This window comes from Blennius ocellaris (assembly GCF_963422515.1).
Source record: "Blennius ocellaris genome assembly, chromosome: 12".
Taxonomy (NCBI): domain Eukaryota; kingdom Metazoa; phylum Chordata; class Actinopteri; order Blenniiformes; family Blenniidae; genus Blennius; species Blennius ocellaris.
Genome location: NC_137661.1, coordinates 14,114,733 through 14,130,723, shown reverse-complemented (window position 1 = coordinate 14,130,723; position 15,991 = coordinate 14,114,733). Strand labels below are relative to the sequence as shown.

The 15,991-nt window shown below is 43.0% G+C and overlaps 1 protein-coding gene across 1 annotated transcript; it reads left to right on the top strand.

Annotated features, from left to right (window-relative positions):
- Nucleotides 1-641: 641 nt before the first annotated feature.
- Nucleotides 642-5,394, top strand: use1 (unconventional SNARE in the ER 1 homolog). Its single transcript, XM_080505811.1, has 8 exons — nucleotides 642-753; nucleotides 1,311-1,360; nucleotides 1,995-2,073; nucleotides 2,317-2,469; nucleotides 2,762-2,777; nucleotides 3,117-3,147; nucleotides 3,551-3,713; nucleotides 4,071-5,394. The coding sequence occupies exons 1-8, from the start codon at nucleotides 655-657 to the stop codon at nucleotides 4,251-4,253; spliced, it is 774 nt and encodes a 257-aa protein (XP_080361937.1). The 5' UTR covers nucleotides 642-654; the 3' UTR covers nucleotides 4,254-5,394.
- The last annotated feature ends 10,597 nt before the right edge of the window (nucleotides 5,395-15,991 follow it).

Genomic DNA, 15,991 nt, shown 5'->3' with positions numbered 1-15,991 from the left:
ATTGCAACAAAAGGTAAAGAAAAACACAAGTCACACCATATTATGGAGGAAATAGGGGGGGTGGATTTCAAAGCAAGGGGAATGTATTAACCTTTCAGATACAAAGTTATTCACAGCACTTTAGAAGGAAAAAAATGGATATATATTAAACAGAAGAAGAGCATAAAAGGAGTGATAAAGTAAAAAAAAAAATTAAGATCAAAGTAATCAAATAAGTAAGCCCTATTGCTTAATGGAAAGCCTGAGCAAATGTTAGTTCAAAATTTGTGCACATCAGAAAACATGTTTGTCCTGTGCATTGGAATTTTTTCTCTGTTGTCCACATTGAATTCCCAGCAGTAAAATAGTATGTAAAATAAATCAGGAGAGAGGCTGAGCCCAAAGGAGAGGCAGGCACACAAAATGTATTATTATTATTATTATTATTATTATTATTATTATTATTCGGTCTTTTGACTATCGAAGAACGATGTCCAAAACATTCAATAAATTAATTCACGAACGCTGAAAAAAAAAGAGGCCCCATTCAACACAACATAAGAAAATAAATAGAAAAAAAAATGGGACTAAAAACTCTCATTGGACCGCGGAATGATGATGTCACGGTCTGCGCGCCATGACGTCACATTCCTGCGGCGGTGTGTCGGCACCAATATGGCTTCCAGACTGGAGATCAATTTCATCAGATTGTTGTCCCGTTGTGAATGTATCGCCTCGGAGAAGCGAGGAGAGACGGAGTGGCGGCTGGAGAAGGTAAAGCTCGAGGCGGAGGAGTGTGTGCGCTCGCGCGGAGCTGCTCGTGTTGCTGTGAGTCTGTGCGGACTTGAGCCACGTCGTCACTGCAACACCGAACAACCCGAGTTCCGTCAATTGTCTTGAGGTGTTCTCACGTCCTTCGTCTACAATCCACCAACTGTCCAGAACTTTAACAAGCGACAGCGGCAGGAGGAAATGTGTGTTGTTGTCACGCGACGTGTCTGATCCGAGTATAAACATTTCAGATATAACGGAAATGGAAAGATCGCTGCTTAAGTCGATAATCGAGAAAACGATAGACTGTAGACCACATCTACTAACTGTGTGTCCCAGTGGATGGAGGTCTACATTTGTCAAGTAAACACCGTGACAATAGTCCAGTGGTGTTGTGTAATTGTGCAGCTGTGTTTTGTGTATTTGTGCAGTGTCGTTGTCTATTTGTGCAGTGGTGTTGTGTATTGTATGTTGTTCGAGCGAACCAAAAGCACACTGACCTCTGAGAACTCGTCGGTACTTATTCAGTAAATCTGCTGTTTGTCTCTCGTCTCCTCCAGTACGTCGGGGCCCTGGACGAGATGTTGCTGGCCCTGAAGAAAAGCTCCTGGTAACGCCTTTCATTCATGTCATTATATGTATATATTACCCCCCCCCCCCCCCCCGGTTGCATAAACAGGTGAAATCTCGTAGTGCAAGGCTGCAACCTTCAGTGTGACTTTAACCGATCTGCACCTGAAATAATGTATTTATTCAGTTGCAGAGCAGAACATCCTTTAAAAAACTGCTCTGAAGGGTGACAAACCCATCCATCCAGCTTTTGTTCTGCTTTTATCCTGCTTTTTGCTGTGAGACAACCACTGTTTCACCATGCGGCCATGTTGACAGATGTGAGGCTAAAATAATCTTTCACTGCAGGTATTTATTGTTGATTAACCTGAGTATGCATACATGTACCATGGTTGGATACCTGGTAAGCTTAGCGTTATCTTGACTATGGATTAATTCCCAAAAAGGTTCATTTAGTTATTTTTCCACGTCTGATTTTATCACATGTGATAATGAGGTTGAAACTAGAGGCCGTCTTAACTTTCTTGTTGTCTGTCAACTTCACTGACAAATATCAAACTTCTGTGATCTAAGCTGACACATTGTCACACTTTTTTATATCTATATATTAAACTTTGTGTGTGTGTGTGTGTGTGCTGTACCTCTATATCATAAATAAAATGTCCTCCTTCCAGCAAACCAACAGCTGAGGTTTTGACTGAGTACACAAGGAAAGTTGATTTCCTGAGAGGACTTCTCGACGCAGAAAAACTGGTCAGTGACTTTTCTTCTTTAGATTTTCTTTAATAACATGTGCTAAAATTAGTTTTTAAATTGGTTTAACATGCAAAGCAGTGTTTCAGCATGACGGATCCCCTCTGTTCCTATTATATTGTGTGAATTATATGTTTTGAATACCAAAAGAAGAAAAAAAAAGTAATCAAATCCTTCGATTGTCCTGTGGGAGAGTTTGATCTGTTGTTTCGTTCCTGATATCTGTTCTACTCTTCTTCACAGTCGTCGACAACAGAAAAGGCTTTAGCGAATCAGTTCCTGGCTCCCGGGCGAATGCCAACCATCTCAAATGAGAGGATGCCGGCCACCAAAACTGTGCACATGCAGACGAAGGCCCGATGTACGAGAGAGATGAGGGACGAGCTGCTCAGCACGGTAAGAGGACTCGACTGTCTACTGAACTCATTGTCCGTCACTGTCCTGCCGCATGTCTGTTTGACTGACTTGTCTTTTATTTTTTGAAAGCTAAAGATGGAGTAGAATTGAATAGTTTTTCAATATTAAAGCTGGAAGATGTTCTGGAAATGTACTTTATTCGCACATTTGACAAGTTTACAGTCTGAAAGTCTGAAAAAACCCGACGGTGGTCTGAATAGATTAACGTGAATGGAGGGCTGAAGACCTTGTGCCTCACGTCTTCACTAACACGTGTTGTCTTGTATTACAGGGGATGTCCGGGAAAGGTAAGAAAACATTTGGACTGCCAATCATTCTTCAAGTCTGCTTCTTCTGGAGCAACAACAACAAAAAACACACACCCTTAAAAGTAATGACAAACTGGTTTGAATTTTCAACGGGTGGAAAATTACATACTCAATATGACTTCCTACAAATGTGGCAGCATTTCCAAGGGGATAAAACAAGCTTTTCAACAGCATGACGTATATTGTAAGGCACATTTATACAACAGAGAAATACTAAATAACGATACTGAACATACGTTTTCTATTTATTTTTTCATGTTTATGTCGCCGTTAAAGTGGTTTGCAAGACACTTTTTTTTGTGCTTTTTCTGTTCTCAGGTGCATCAGACACAGACTTGAGACAAAGAAGGTAAAACTGCACATTCCAAGATTTAATGTTGAATATATTTGTATTTGAATATGGCAGGATCATGTATCGGCTGCATTGTATTAAATTGATATAAACATCTTGACCTGCCAGACTGTTGAAGGTTGTTTCAAAGGTTTGAGTCCCACAGCGCACTGTTCACCACTGTGGCTCCCTGAGCGTGACCTTTGACCCCCTTATGCTCCCCGGAGCGACGTAACGTCCAATACGGAGGATCACTACATGTGGGGGAAAGGAATGTTCCCAAGGGCATTAATAAAGTTCTGATTACTTTAGTGATTAATGATAAATAATATTTTGACATGGAGTCCAATTGATATTGACTTTTGCACATAATGTGAACTCCAGAGTTAAAAAAAATAAATAAATAATGTTGTCTGCACAGATGTCTCCCTCTGGATGAGCGCCAGTCGGCCGCTGAGCTGGACGCTGTCCTGCAGCACCACCACAACCTGCAGGAGAAGCTGGCGGACGACATGCTCAACTTGGCCCGGAATCTGAAGAACAACACCCTGGCAGCGCAGAACATCATCAAACAGGACAACCAGGTAGCCGGGTCGACCCGCACGGCGGCCCGCTTTGCAGTGGAGACGGGGCCGCAGAGATCAGGGCGTCGTTCTGTCACGGCTGCAGTTCAGCAGGTCGCCTCTTGAAGGGGATTAACATCTTATGCAGCATTCAAGTAACAGAGAAGTGGGGAAAAAAAATGTTTTTTTTAAATGTTGAGCAGGGAGAAATGGCAAGGAGATATCAAGAGATGTGGGATTTTTTTTTTTTACACGGTGCAGGATAATGAGTTTTCCACAAGAGGGCAGTATACATACATAAAACCTTGCTTTTAAGTTCTTCATTCCTCCTTCACTTCAGTTTTCACGTGAGCCACGTCCCCCCTCTTGTCCCCGCAGACTCTCAGCCAGTCGATGCGTCAGGCGGACCTGAACTTTGAGAAGCTGAAGACGGAGTCTGAGCGTCTGGAACAGCACACCAAGAAGTCCGTCAACTGGCTGCTGTGGCTGATGCTCATCCTGGTGTCCTTCACCTTCATCAGCATGATCCTCTTCATCAGGATCTTCCCCCGGCTCAGATGATGAGTGCGTGCCGCCCTGAACTCTTAGTCCGACACTCTGCTAAAGTTTACAGGAGTAGTAACCAACTAGGCCTCCGTAGCTACGCTATGCACACACAGTGTGTGTGATACTGACGGGTTGGCGGCGGGAGCCGGAACACTTGTTCAGCTGACAGCTTTTGCACTTTTTGAGTCTGAAATTCTTTCTCCGAACAGTCTGGAGAAAGTTTAAAATGATGGTTGACGCGTCAGTATTCATTGTTTTAACGAGGGCAGAGGCGAGAAAGCGACTTTATGAGCCTTAATCACGTTATTTTTCAGGTCGAGTGCGACCGCAGCCACAGGCTGCTGAGCGTCCCTGTTGCGTTCCGTGCACATCGTTTGACGGTCCGTCCACAAAAGTTTGATTCCGATTTTGAATTGTTTAAATGCAGACGAGGCGCGTTGTCACACGTATCACAAAAGATCTGCGGTTGATCAGAAGTTTCATAACTTCTCTCAGAAATGTTTGGAAACATTCATTGAAAGGGGTTTTTGGGGCTCTAATAAAAGGTTATGATTTGGGTTAGTAAGTAAGCGTCTCAAATTATTACTTTTTAACTTTAAAATGAGCCCTCCGTGTTTACTGGAGGAGCAGGTTGAGTGTCATCATAGTGTTTCTACAGTAAACCAACATGTGTAAAAAAAACTGATTCGGAAGTTGATTATTTGACCTTGTTAATGCTTTTCTTGCCAACTTAAGTTCTATGACACGCTGGGGAATAAGGACGGAGTGAGAGGAGAGCACATCTCGCTGGTTGCAATCTGCAAATTGATTACCAAATGTCACACAACGCTCCTTTAAATGAAACTCGCACTCCATGCTTCCAATGTCTCCAGTACTGTTCGCTGTTTGAAATGTGAGTGTTTTTAGTGATTCATTCCATAAACATGCATCAAGCCATGATATTTGTTGTGTTCACTGAGGAGTTATGAGGCTGCTGATTTCCTCAAGAAGTGGGATTTCCTTGTAAAAGAAAAACCATGACTGTCGTACCCATTCCTGCAACGAGGACTCCAATGGCATCGACAGAGTTGTGTGCAGGTGCCTGCTGAGAAAATCACCATCAGTCATTCTTATTTCATTTTAGGAATGGTAGTTATGAGTCAAGCGTGTTCTTCATTGGGAGCAGTGTCCATGATTTCCTAATAAAGAATAAATGCCAGAGAGCGTCCTCTGTCATTGAGGGAGGGGGGGGGCTGCTGCAGTGACTTGACGCTCCAGCGAGGGTCAGTCGGGTCCTTTTTGACGTCGACACACGACGACCTCCGTGGCCCCATTATGTCACCGTTTCTAATTTAACCCCACTACTCATTTAGAGGTGTGCTGGAAATTGACGGCCCGAGTTTGGTTGCAGGAGACCAACACACAGGGACAATGTGTGCTTTTTGTTTTCCGATATCGGTCCTCCATCATTAATCTCGACGACACTTGAATTTGCACACATTTCCAGTAGGTTCTCCTTTCCCCTGCTGTCCGTCTTTCTCTGGTTTCAGGCTTCTCTCTCTCTCTCTCTCCCCCCGGCTGCTGCCCCACCTCACAGCAGCTCGTTGGCTGGCTGGAGGAGCCCAGACCTGGCCCGCTGTGTATTTTCGGCTCCCCGGTGGCCGGCCCGCTGGAAGCTGTGGTATGCAGGCCACCAGGAGACCAAATGAGGTTGTGTCACAGTGGAAGATCATCATGCCTCAGTTTAATCACAGCTGTTTGCGCCTCCATTCTTGGGCCCTTCGCTAATGCTTGTGCTCCGTGAAGCCGCCTTTGAACCCCCCCCCACCGTCTACAGTGTATGACTTCATCAGCCGGGTGGTTCGTCGTGTTCGTCACCGCCATATTATCCCATTAGCAAAAAAAAAAGATTGTTTTACTTTCCCACATGGCCAGCAGAGTCTTGGATTATTTAGGTTTGAATCTGTGGATTCAAAAAAGAAAGGGGGGGGGAAAAAAAAACCCTCAGTGTGTGGCTAATTAAGGGCTCTTTTAACCTTTGACCCAGGAAATCTGAATAGACTCCTTCCTGAAGCCTTTTCCCACAGGGATGATCTGAAAATAGTACCGGCTCGCCTGTGGTCCAAGACGTGTTTTGTAAAGTGAGCTCAGTCAATTCAGAGACCACTTACAGGGGCTTCAAATTGTAACCAGAGGTGGGAAGTGATGGAGAGGGTCCAGATTTAATGTCCTTTTGTCCAATTGCTTCTTTTTTTTTTTTTGCAGTATAGTGAGAAATTTCGTTTCTTTATTTTGCTGTTATGTTTGGGAACAACACTGAAAACATGGAAGTATCTGTAGACAAGTCTCACGATCTATGTGCTATTTATGATTTTTTTTTTAAATCATATTGTGAGATATATTATACATGCAAAGTTTGTTTGTTCTTCTGCCACTTTAGTCCAGTTGAACATTTCTTCCATCACCTTTTGTTGTGTATGTTTTTAATTGGTTTGATCCCTCTAAAAGGCAGAGAGCACAGGAACAAATTGTTAAGCACCAGAGAGCTTCCATCTCCTCTTAGCACAGCGCTGTGCCTCTTAAGCATCCAAACACTTCAGTCTTTTTAATTTAGTTTTTGGCCGTGGTCACACTGAGGATTTAGGTTGCCGGCGGAGATGAAGGAGATTTTTCTTTTTTCTTTTTTTTTTGGTCAATCTCTGTTTTCTCCCTCCTATTTTCCATGGACTTCCTTGCAGGAGTAAAGGAGGTAAGAAGGGGATTTTCTCTTTTTCCTCTTTTTTTCCCCCCCTCCATCTCTTTTTGTTCTCCTTTTTACTGCCAACGGTTTCAATGTGGTGTAATGTTAATGACCTCATGGGAGCATAACTTGTGTGTGTAAAGTGTGCTCTATTTTCCACAGACATTTACTCCACTTCATGTCTTCACCACACTAAATATCAAATGTATATATTTTGCAGTAAAATCCCTGCAAAGAAGTTGAATGATTATATTTACTGGTTTCTTTTGAATTGATTTTGCTGGCCCACAGCTTTTGTTCCTAATATTTTCAAAGTCTAACAAAAAAATGGCTGTAGACTTCTTAAGTAGTGATAAACTGGTACATCACAAGAGAAAGCAGGAATAAACATCCATCTTCTGTGCTACTTTATCCAATTCGAGCTTGGAGCTGCAGCCAATGACTATGGACTGATGACAGGCTGGGCTTTAGACAACTTGCCAGTCCATCACTGGGAAAAAGGAGTCACATTCACACACGCAGGAAATGTTTGATCCTCTAATTAACCTGCATTGCTTCAGGAGTCTGGGAGGAAACCACAGAGGAAAACCCACTCACACGTCGGGTGAAGACGCAAACTTCCCAAAGACGAGACCCCAAATCCAGAATCGAACTGAGGATGTTGTCACTGTGACACAGGAGTGTTTACCACTTGACCCAAAATCAAATTAAACGTCACTTTTTTTTTTTTTGGTGAGCAGTACAACTTGTTAAAGGAGACTTCAGGGTGGATTCCAGTGTCGTCTGTGGTGTAGCTGATTTCAATCTGCTGATCCCTGCTCCGCGCACAGGTGCTGCGAAAGTTCCTCTGTGTTCATTTTGCCGTTACCGTTTCCCTTGGCTGCGCCCGCCTCCCTCCCTCTGTGTGCGTGTGTGTGTGTGTGCGGGCGAGCGAACTGCAATGTTTCTGTATCTGTCTTGTCTGTGGTTGTGTTGTGTCTGTGGCTCTTCCTTTGTCCTAGCGGTGTAATGAGGGCTGCCCTCGACGCTCTCACACTCACACATACAGCTGTGTTGTGCCGGGTCTCATACGGTTTGGAGCAGCTAAAATGCAGGGAATGAAAACTTTCACCTCCCCTACAGTATCTGTGGCCGAGGAGAGAAACCGCAGGGGATCCAGTCTCATCCCAGACTGGCATATTATCCATTACGGCAAAAATGATCGTCACTGATAGACTTCTTTTCACCACGTGAGCAGCCATAACAGCACTTCCTCAACAGAGTGTTTGTACAGGCCTGTGGGTTTCCACCTGAGCATGTTTATGGCACCCCGAAGGCCTCGGCCATATGTCATTCCATGCAGCCCCCTATTGCCCCTCCATCACTCCAGCCTAGTGTCAACATGTGGGTTAATGCACTGAACCTTCGAGCCTATTTGTCAGGCGGAGCGGCGCTGAAAGAGTCACAGTGAAAGAAAAAGCTCGCCGCCGGTCTGCGCTCAGCCTTTGATGTAAGAGCCCAGGTACCGCCGCTGCTGCTGCTGCTGCTGCTGCTGAGAGGCTTAATTTCTCGGTTCTTTGTTCCTTCACCTTTTAGTGATTCAGGATCTCCCAGCGGGCACAACTGAAGGCCGCGGCCACTGCTGGTATTTAGAAGAGGCTTTGGGGCCTGATGCTGGGAAGACAAGCTTGTTGGCCATGAGACAGCAGATTTAATGATTAGTGAACCATTTTGGAAAATGTGCTTGTTGGCTTTCCACCTTGAGCATTTTAAAGATTGGTGCACTTCTGCTGTCTGAGCTGAGCACAAAGACTGAACCCCGCCTGGAGCTGTCCAAAGATGTTAAATCAATCAAACCATCTCACTGTTGAACATGAACATATTTGTTCTTGATTTATGTAATAAATGAGTGAGTGAGTGAGGCTGATGACCTATCGGGGTCTTCCTTCACCTATTATCAGCTCCAACCTCCGACGGCCCTGAGCTGGATGAAGGAGGAGAGAAAGGACTATTTTCTTTTTTCTTTTTTTTTTTTTAAAGCAATGACCATTGAAACATTTCAGACATAAAAGAAGTGAAAAGAGAAAAATGTCAGCAGATATAGGAAGGGAATAAGACTTGACCACACAGAAAAGGTGACTATTGAAGGTGTCACACTGTGTCGTGGAGCGAAAGACTCAAGATCAACAAAAAAAAAAACATGTAACAAGGAAGATGCAACACATTCAGACCAGCTGGGTTGGTTGTCAGCCATAGCTCGAAGCTGTTAAGGAAACAGAAACTCCTAAAAGAAATATATATATTTTATAATTCTGTATTTTCTTAAAATAATACCTAAACAAATGGAATCGTGCATGTGTCGAGTTGAAGAATTTGTGTACATTCTCACTTTTGCATAAGTCGAATAGGGGGGGGGAAAGAAAACCAAAACATCTTGTTGTCTCATAAAGCCACATTGTGGAGCATCACGTGCAACAGCTGCTGTCAGGCAAACAGCTTTTGGTGTTTTCATTTTCACTGTGGAGAAGACAAAGCAACTCTGTGTTTCCCATAGCGTTCCTGTCTGATGGGCTGCAGTCGGTGTGAAGTGGGTCTGATGCAGACTGCTCTGGGCCGGGCCTGGGATGTGTCCTGTGTGGTGGTGGTGGTGGCGGTAATGGTGGGGCTGTTTATCCCCCCAGAGTCATGTGGTGTTTAACAAATGTGATACTTTTGGAACCATCCCTCAGTTTCCCCAGCACCATCGGCAACGGAGCCCTCGCCACCACAGCAGGTGCAGTTCCCCTCAAACAAGAGACGCTCTTCAAGGTAGCAGATTAGCAGTACATAAGCGTGTGTGTGTGTGTGTGTGTGTGTGTGTGTGTGTGTGTGTGTGTGTGTGTGTGTGTGTAATACCTTTATGTTTTTGCTTTTGTCTACTCGTCTCTCTCGTTCCAGTTTCACTGTTTTGACATTTGCATATCAGCAAAACACTGAAAATTTGTTGAAACAAGTGAAACAAGTCAAACTGGTTTAGCACATCACAAAAAAAAAAAAAAAAAAAGAAACCAACAAAAGTCCCAAAGACATTTATCAGCGTTGTCACAGTGGGGAGGCAAAATATCGTATTGATGAAAAGACTGAATCCTTGGCGAGGATGTTATTTGTGAGGATGTTTGAGACCAAGGTTTCATTCAAGGGTAACGTTAACATATTTCATTGGATGTCTTGTTGGCTGGGATGGAATGTCAAGGCCGGGCAGATGGTCTGTGATTCCCTGGAAATACTAAAATTCGACACTTGAACTCAATTCTTCTTCAAGGTTTTCAGCAGACTGTCCAGCCTAAACAATGACAATTATCACAATAACACTTGGCTGCAAAGAACTACAATTCACAAATGTCCTTTGTTTGATTTTGTTCTCAAAACAGGAATTGAAGCATTAGACGGTGTGGCTACAAAATAAACCAGGAAGTCAGATTGAAATAGATTCTTGCAACATACAGAGCAAAGACTGTCTGGCAAGGAAAAGCACATATTTATGATACAAAATATTGAGGAATTTCAGCGGTAGCACTCCCGTCATAGAATGAAAGGTCAGGGATTGAATATGTGTTTTGCAGATACTGCCTGTGTTTCACTTTTTTTTTTTTTTTTTTTTTTTTGAGATACGTAAGCCTTGAGGATTTAAAATTTTAAAAAATCTATCGCTGGTCGGATGTGTGGGTATGAATGATCCTGATCTTACGTAGGTTAATGTTTGCATAAAACATCAGTCATTGGGTGAAAGGAGTTTGATATTGTGTTCAATTAATTTTTTTCCCCAACACTCCAACCTTGTTGCCAGGACCCCCCCCCCCCCCCCCCCCCCCCTCTTATCCTTTAACTCTCACATTGAACAAGTTGGCAGGACTGTTTTCATTGACCTGCTTTGTCAAGTACATCTTCTATCCTCAGGTTCAGAATCTTGCCGTGTGTCTCTGGTGGGCATTTGATGAAGACCACTGAAAAGCAGCTGGAGGTGAGAAAATCTCTGACCATTCAGACCTTTCCACAGTTTAAAAATGTTTTTGTGCATTCGATTAAAAAAAAGAAGATCCAGGACTGGTGAGGAGCTACAATCCGAACATTTTCACAAAACTTTCTTCTCAGACATATATAATAGGGAAAGACACCATAATAGAACCATCCGCATTTGAATATCTCCCGTTGTATAGCGCCAAACACAATACAGGCATTATGAGGCACTTTCACAAGCGAAAACCCAACAATTCCACTTGAGCAAGCAGAAGCACCGTGGAAAGGAAAAATTCCCATCTTTAATAGGAAGAAACCTTTTCAGAACTTGGATATTCCGGTTGGGGTGAGGGGATTGAGGAGAGAGAAGAATAGGATGGACAGACAAAGAGAGAGAGAGAGAGAGAGAGAGAGAGAGAGAGAGAGAGAGAGAGATACGTATATAGTGACATGCAATAGTGACACATCGGGAGTGAGAAAAGAAAGCTCAGTTTAGGTCCTTCAGCAGCCTCACACAGCCAGTATTGGTGCAAAATGTTGGTATTGTATTGATATTTACTTCTCATGCAATTGTAATTGTTCTTTCCTGACAACAACAAAACCCTGAAGTCTTATGTAAGCCGTCATCAACAACTCCATGCAAGGTTTGGACCGCTGCCTATTGAAACTAAACTCAGTAAATAGACTATCTATCATACATGTCACACTGACGTAATCGCAATGCGTTTGGACTGATCACCTGTCTAATCTTAGCCCGCACGTTTGATGAGGTCGGTTATTTTTGCACTCTGAATATTTATGACCAAATTTGGGCTATTTTTCTGTAATGTTTTCAAACTGGGGTTATTTATAGAGACTAGACACACTGTACTCTCACACAACTGACCTCTTCCAAGGCATGTGACACCCCCCCAAAACACACACACACACACACACACACACACACACACACGCAATTTGTCAAGTAAACGTCATTATGATAATTCCTGCTTATGTAAGTCAAAGATACAGTTTGTTTGTTGACTGCCAGACCCCCTCACTGAACTTTTACACTCGTCCCACCTCCCCAGTCTCCAACTTCCTCATCCCTCGACTTGTGAGAACATAAACAAACAATGTTTTGACTATTGTCATTGAGGGAAGTTTGAAGACACAACCCCCTCCTGGGTTCTTTTCATTCTCAACGTGACAGCAGTGGCCCCTGGGGGGGGGGACAGAGGAGCATTGTGGTCAGTCAGGCTTGAGTCTCAGGATGTTAAAGTATTGTGCCTTGAGGCTGTGGCTGGAAATAGGGCTTGAGAAGAGGGAAGACTTTAAGCCTTGATGCTGAGGGTCCCTCATTTCAGGATGGAAAAGACCAGGCCACACAAACACACACCACTCGAACCCCTCGGTCAAACGGTCAGGCAGACTCGGCGTCACTTCACGACGTCCGTAACAATAGCAAAAGACAAACGGTGGAGAAAACTAATCAAGGAGTTTGTCAGTTGGTTTGGCAGCCGTGTCACTTCTAATTTTGTTTGGGAAGAGAGTTCCTTGTTCCCCTGTAATTGATGCTGCCGTGATCGCTGCAGTCCAACTTTGATCCCTGAAGAAGAAGTAGTTCTCACCTTGGATGTGGCGAGTGCAACGTTCAGGATGGGTGTTGTGCGACAAGCTCTGTTTCCTCTGTAAACGCTAATACAATACTACGACACGTATCCCATAACCATGCCTCCCTCTCAGGAAGTAATTAAGCGTTTCCCCGTTCTCCGATTTGGTCTCAGTTGATTCAGAGAAAAGCAGTTAGCTCAGGCCTGCATGTCTCTCACGTTTCTTGGCTGTGTAAACACATTTCTTGTTTACTTATATCCCATTAAAACACATCCCTATATATTACATATTTATAGGTTGCCCTTTGGCATAAATACACCATGACTGTTGCTTTTATTTTTATCAGACACAAGATTTTAGGTCCCTAATTTTAAAACAATTTCCTGCACAAGCCAAGGTTGAGGAAAACATTGATGAAAACACTGCAGCTGGTGCAGAGCTGACGATAAAATGAATCCAGCAAATATTTACAATCAGTCTGATATGTACTGTATTCAAACACTTAAGGGTATATGTATTTACTTTAGCACCTGATTTCCTTGTTGTAAAAAATAATTCTTGGCACCAGATCTTACAATGATTCCCTCATTTAAATGTTGACACATTAGTAGGAAACATGCATTTGAGGCATGGACTTCAGATCTGGGCATACACAGCCCTGTTGTTTCCAATTGAAAATAAGTATTCATATCTTTAAGAATGATTTCCCATCGTCTGCCTCATAATGGTCGGTTCATCTCTTCCCAGTTAAATTTTCATCCATCCATCTCGAACCAATCCCAGCTACCTCTGGAAGCGTTTTAATTTTCTTTTCAGTAACAAAATAACAGCAACGTGGGTTTAATATCTATATTTAACAATTACATTATTTCAAGTACATGTCAAAGCATGTTTTCTTTTAAATAGGTCAATCTCATCCGTTTATTTGCAGATCAATGATCTATATTGTGAAACATTTCACCTCTTTATAAAATGTCATCACACAGGGGCCACTTTCAGAAAATCCTCTTCACGCAGAGTAAGAAACAGACGCCTCCTTTACTGTCATTCTTGAAATGATTTGGATACATGTGCTTTCATAGATATTTAATCGTCAAGGAGCTGGATGAGTCCATTCAGAGACGACACAGAGGGTCATTGTCAGGACTCTGTGCCACTGGAATCCTGGGAATTTTTATCCCCACTCTGATCTGCATTCACAACTTGCCCTACTGCTCATTTCACATGCAACTAAAGAAATGAGAGGCTCTCAAGTAAAAAGAAACTCTGAATGTTAGGACTGCACTTACAAACTAAATTTGAAAAAAAAAAAAAGCAAACAACCTATTTGATTAATATTAATGATGGAAAAAATTGCTTTAAAAGTTATTAAATTATTCATTTTATTGAAGAACATTTAGTTTTGTTTTGAATCACTCCATTAAAACCCATGCATAAGCTTAAATGAAGGCTTCAATTTTTTTAGTTGTTGTGTCGGTTTTTATTTCGACTTTTTTTTTTTATGTTCTGGAAATTAAATGTTTACTTCTGTTCCTTTTTATTAATTTTTTTTTTTTTTTTTAATCACAGCCCTGAGATGAGACTGTCAATGCCTAAAGTTGGCTTGACTGACTATCTCAATTCTTTCCAACGGAAACGTTTCCCAGAACTGAGCCGCCCGCACGTGTGCGTGTGAAAGGAAGCAACAAAACAACAGAGTCCCCCGTCTTCCCAATGTCAGGGGAAGTACGAGAGCCGTACTTTGATTCTGTGCAGCACACACAATCTTGCCGGTGCCGGCGCACCTTCCCCCCCCCCCCCCCCCCCCCCCCCCCGCTTGAGCCTGAGCTGCTCGGGGGATCCGTGACTCCGACCTGACCTTGACTGCGTCGTCACTGCGCCTCCTCTCGCTGGACGTGTTGCTCCGGTTGTCACTCTAGCAGTGTGTGGAGAAAGCTGTCAGGGACACATCCTCTCAGGAAGGGAATTCAGGTTCAAGCACGCCATTCTCCACTCCGCCCCGCTTTCTTATCAATGATAAAATGAATCCTTTAACCCCGCTGGTTTGCCGCATGACCCTCTGAACTGTGCATGTATGGGAAAGTAGTTGACCTGGTAAAGGGGGGCAAAAAAATGAGAAGAGAAAAGACAAAGCAGCAAAAAGAAGACAAATATGTGGGAGGTGGATTTGACTGTGACAACGTGACAGAAAAGAGCAGGTGAAGAAAGTATGGACGGCGGAGTGCAGAGGACCACAGCGGTGACCTTGGCAGTCTAATCTGTTTATAGATAAGTGTGTTGTGGTCCATGTGTGGGAAAACAAGCCACTCTGGGACATGCGCGTGACCCGGGGTGAAGTGTTTTACACAAAGGGCCAATGCGTGCACGCGCAGAGACAGACAACACACATGATGGAAGAGGGTGAGACGTAGGGCGGAGGTCGGGTTTACCGAAAGTTCCTATTAGTTCAGGACGCCGTGTCGGAGATAGAGCTGTCCCGGAGAGGAAGTAAAACCTTTGCTCCAGAAAATAAACGGCTTCAGGTCTTATCACAGGAGCTTTTCGAGAACTCACTTGGTCAGCGCGACTTATGGGGCGAAAGGAAGTTACGCTGTCACATTTGCTTGAACTATTTCACTTCAAAACATCCGCAATTATCCCCAACAGCCTGTTATCGTTAGTAACAGCTTCCTCTTTGACACAGAAACTGTGCAGAAAAGGTGGTGGTTGTCAGAGCAAGATGGTTAACAAAAAGAAGGAACATCTTTATATACTCAAAGTAACTGCATTTTAAAAAGAATTAACATATCCCCCTCCTATACTCATGTCTGCATTAATAAACGATTAGTTTGATTAACTGTGTTAAGAAGATGAGTGATCCACCATGCAGCCCAATGAAAGAGTCCTGTGATTTTAATTCCTTTTTTCAGTTTGCATTTTTACTTTCCTGGTTTCTCGGTTGACTTTCGCTGACTTTCTTTCATTTCTAATTTTTTTTTGTTTCTCGAACTTTTGTCTCTTTTCATGTTTGTGGCTTCGGGATTACAAAAGTAAGCTTTAACCAGAAGGCTGTTAGTTGGAATTCCTAGATGGCAAAAGATTGTGATGTGGATTTTTCACTGTACCACACTGGTTGCCCACACTGGATCCTACTACACTACTGTGTACACATAACAAATGAAGAAATTTATTTCTTCTGTTAGATTTGATTTTAACATAGTTTGTACTTGATGACTCTGGAATGGGATTTCCTTTCTGACAGCTCACAGCCTGTACTACTCGTATTGTCATGCATGTCTGTCCACCTGTGCAGTTTTAATTCACAACCGGCATGAAGACCAAACAATAATTTAAAAGATGAAAGTCGTAGAACACACAAAGAAAGAAACACCTACTAGATATAATCGCATTGAATCAAACTGAATTCACGTTGATGTCTCTACTTTTTTACTTTGAGTAAGGCAAAGAAATTGAATTTGCGTTACTA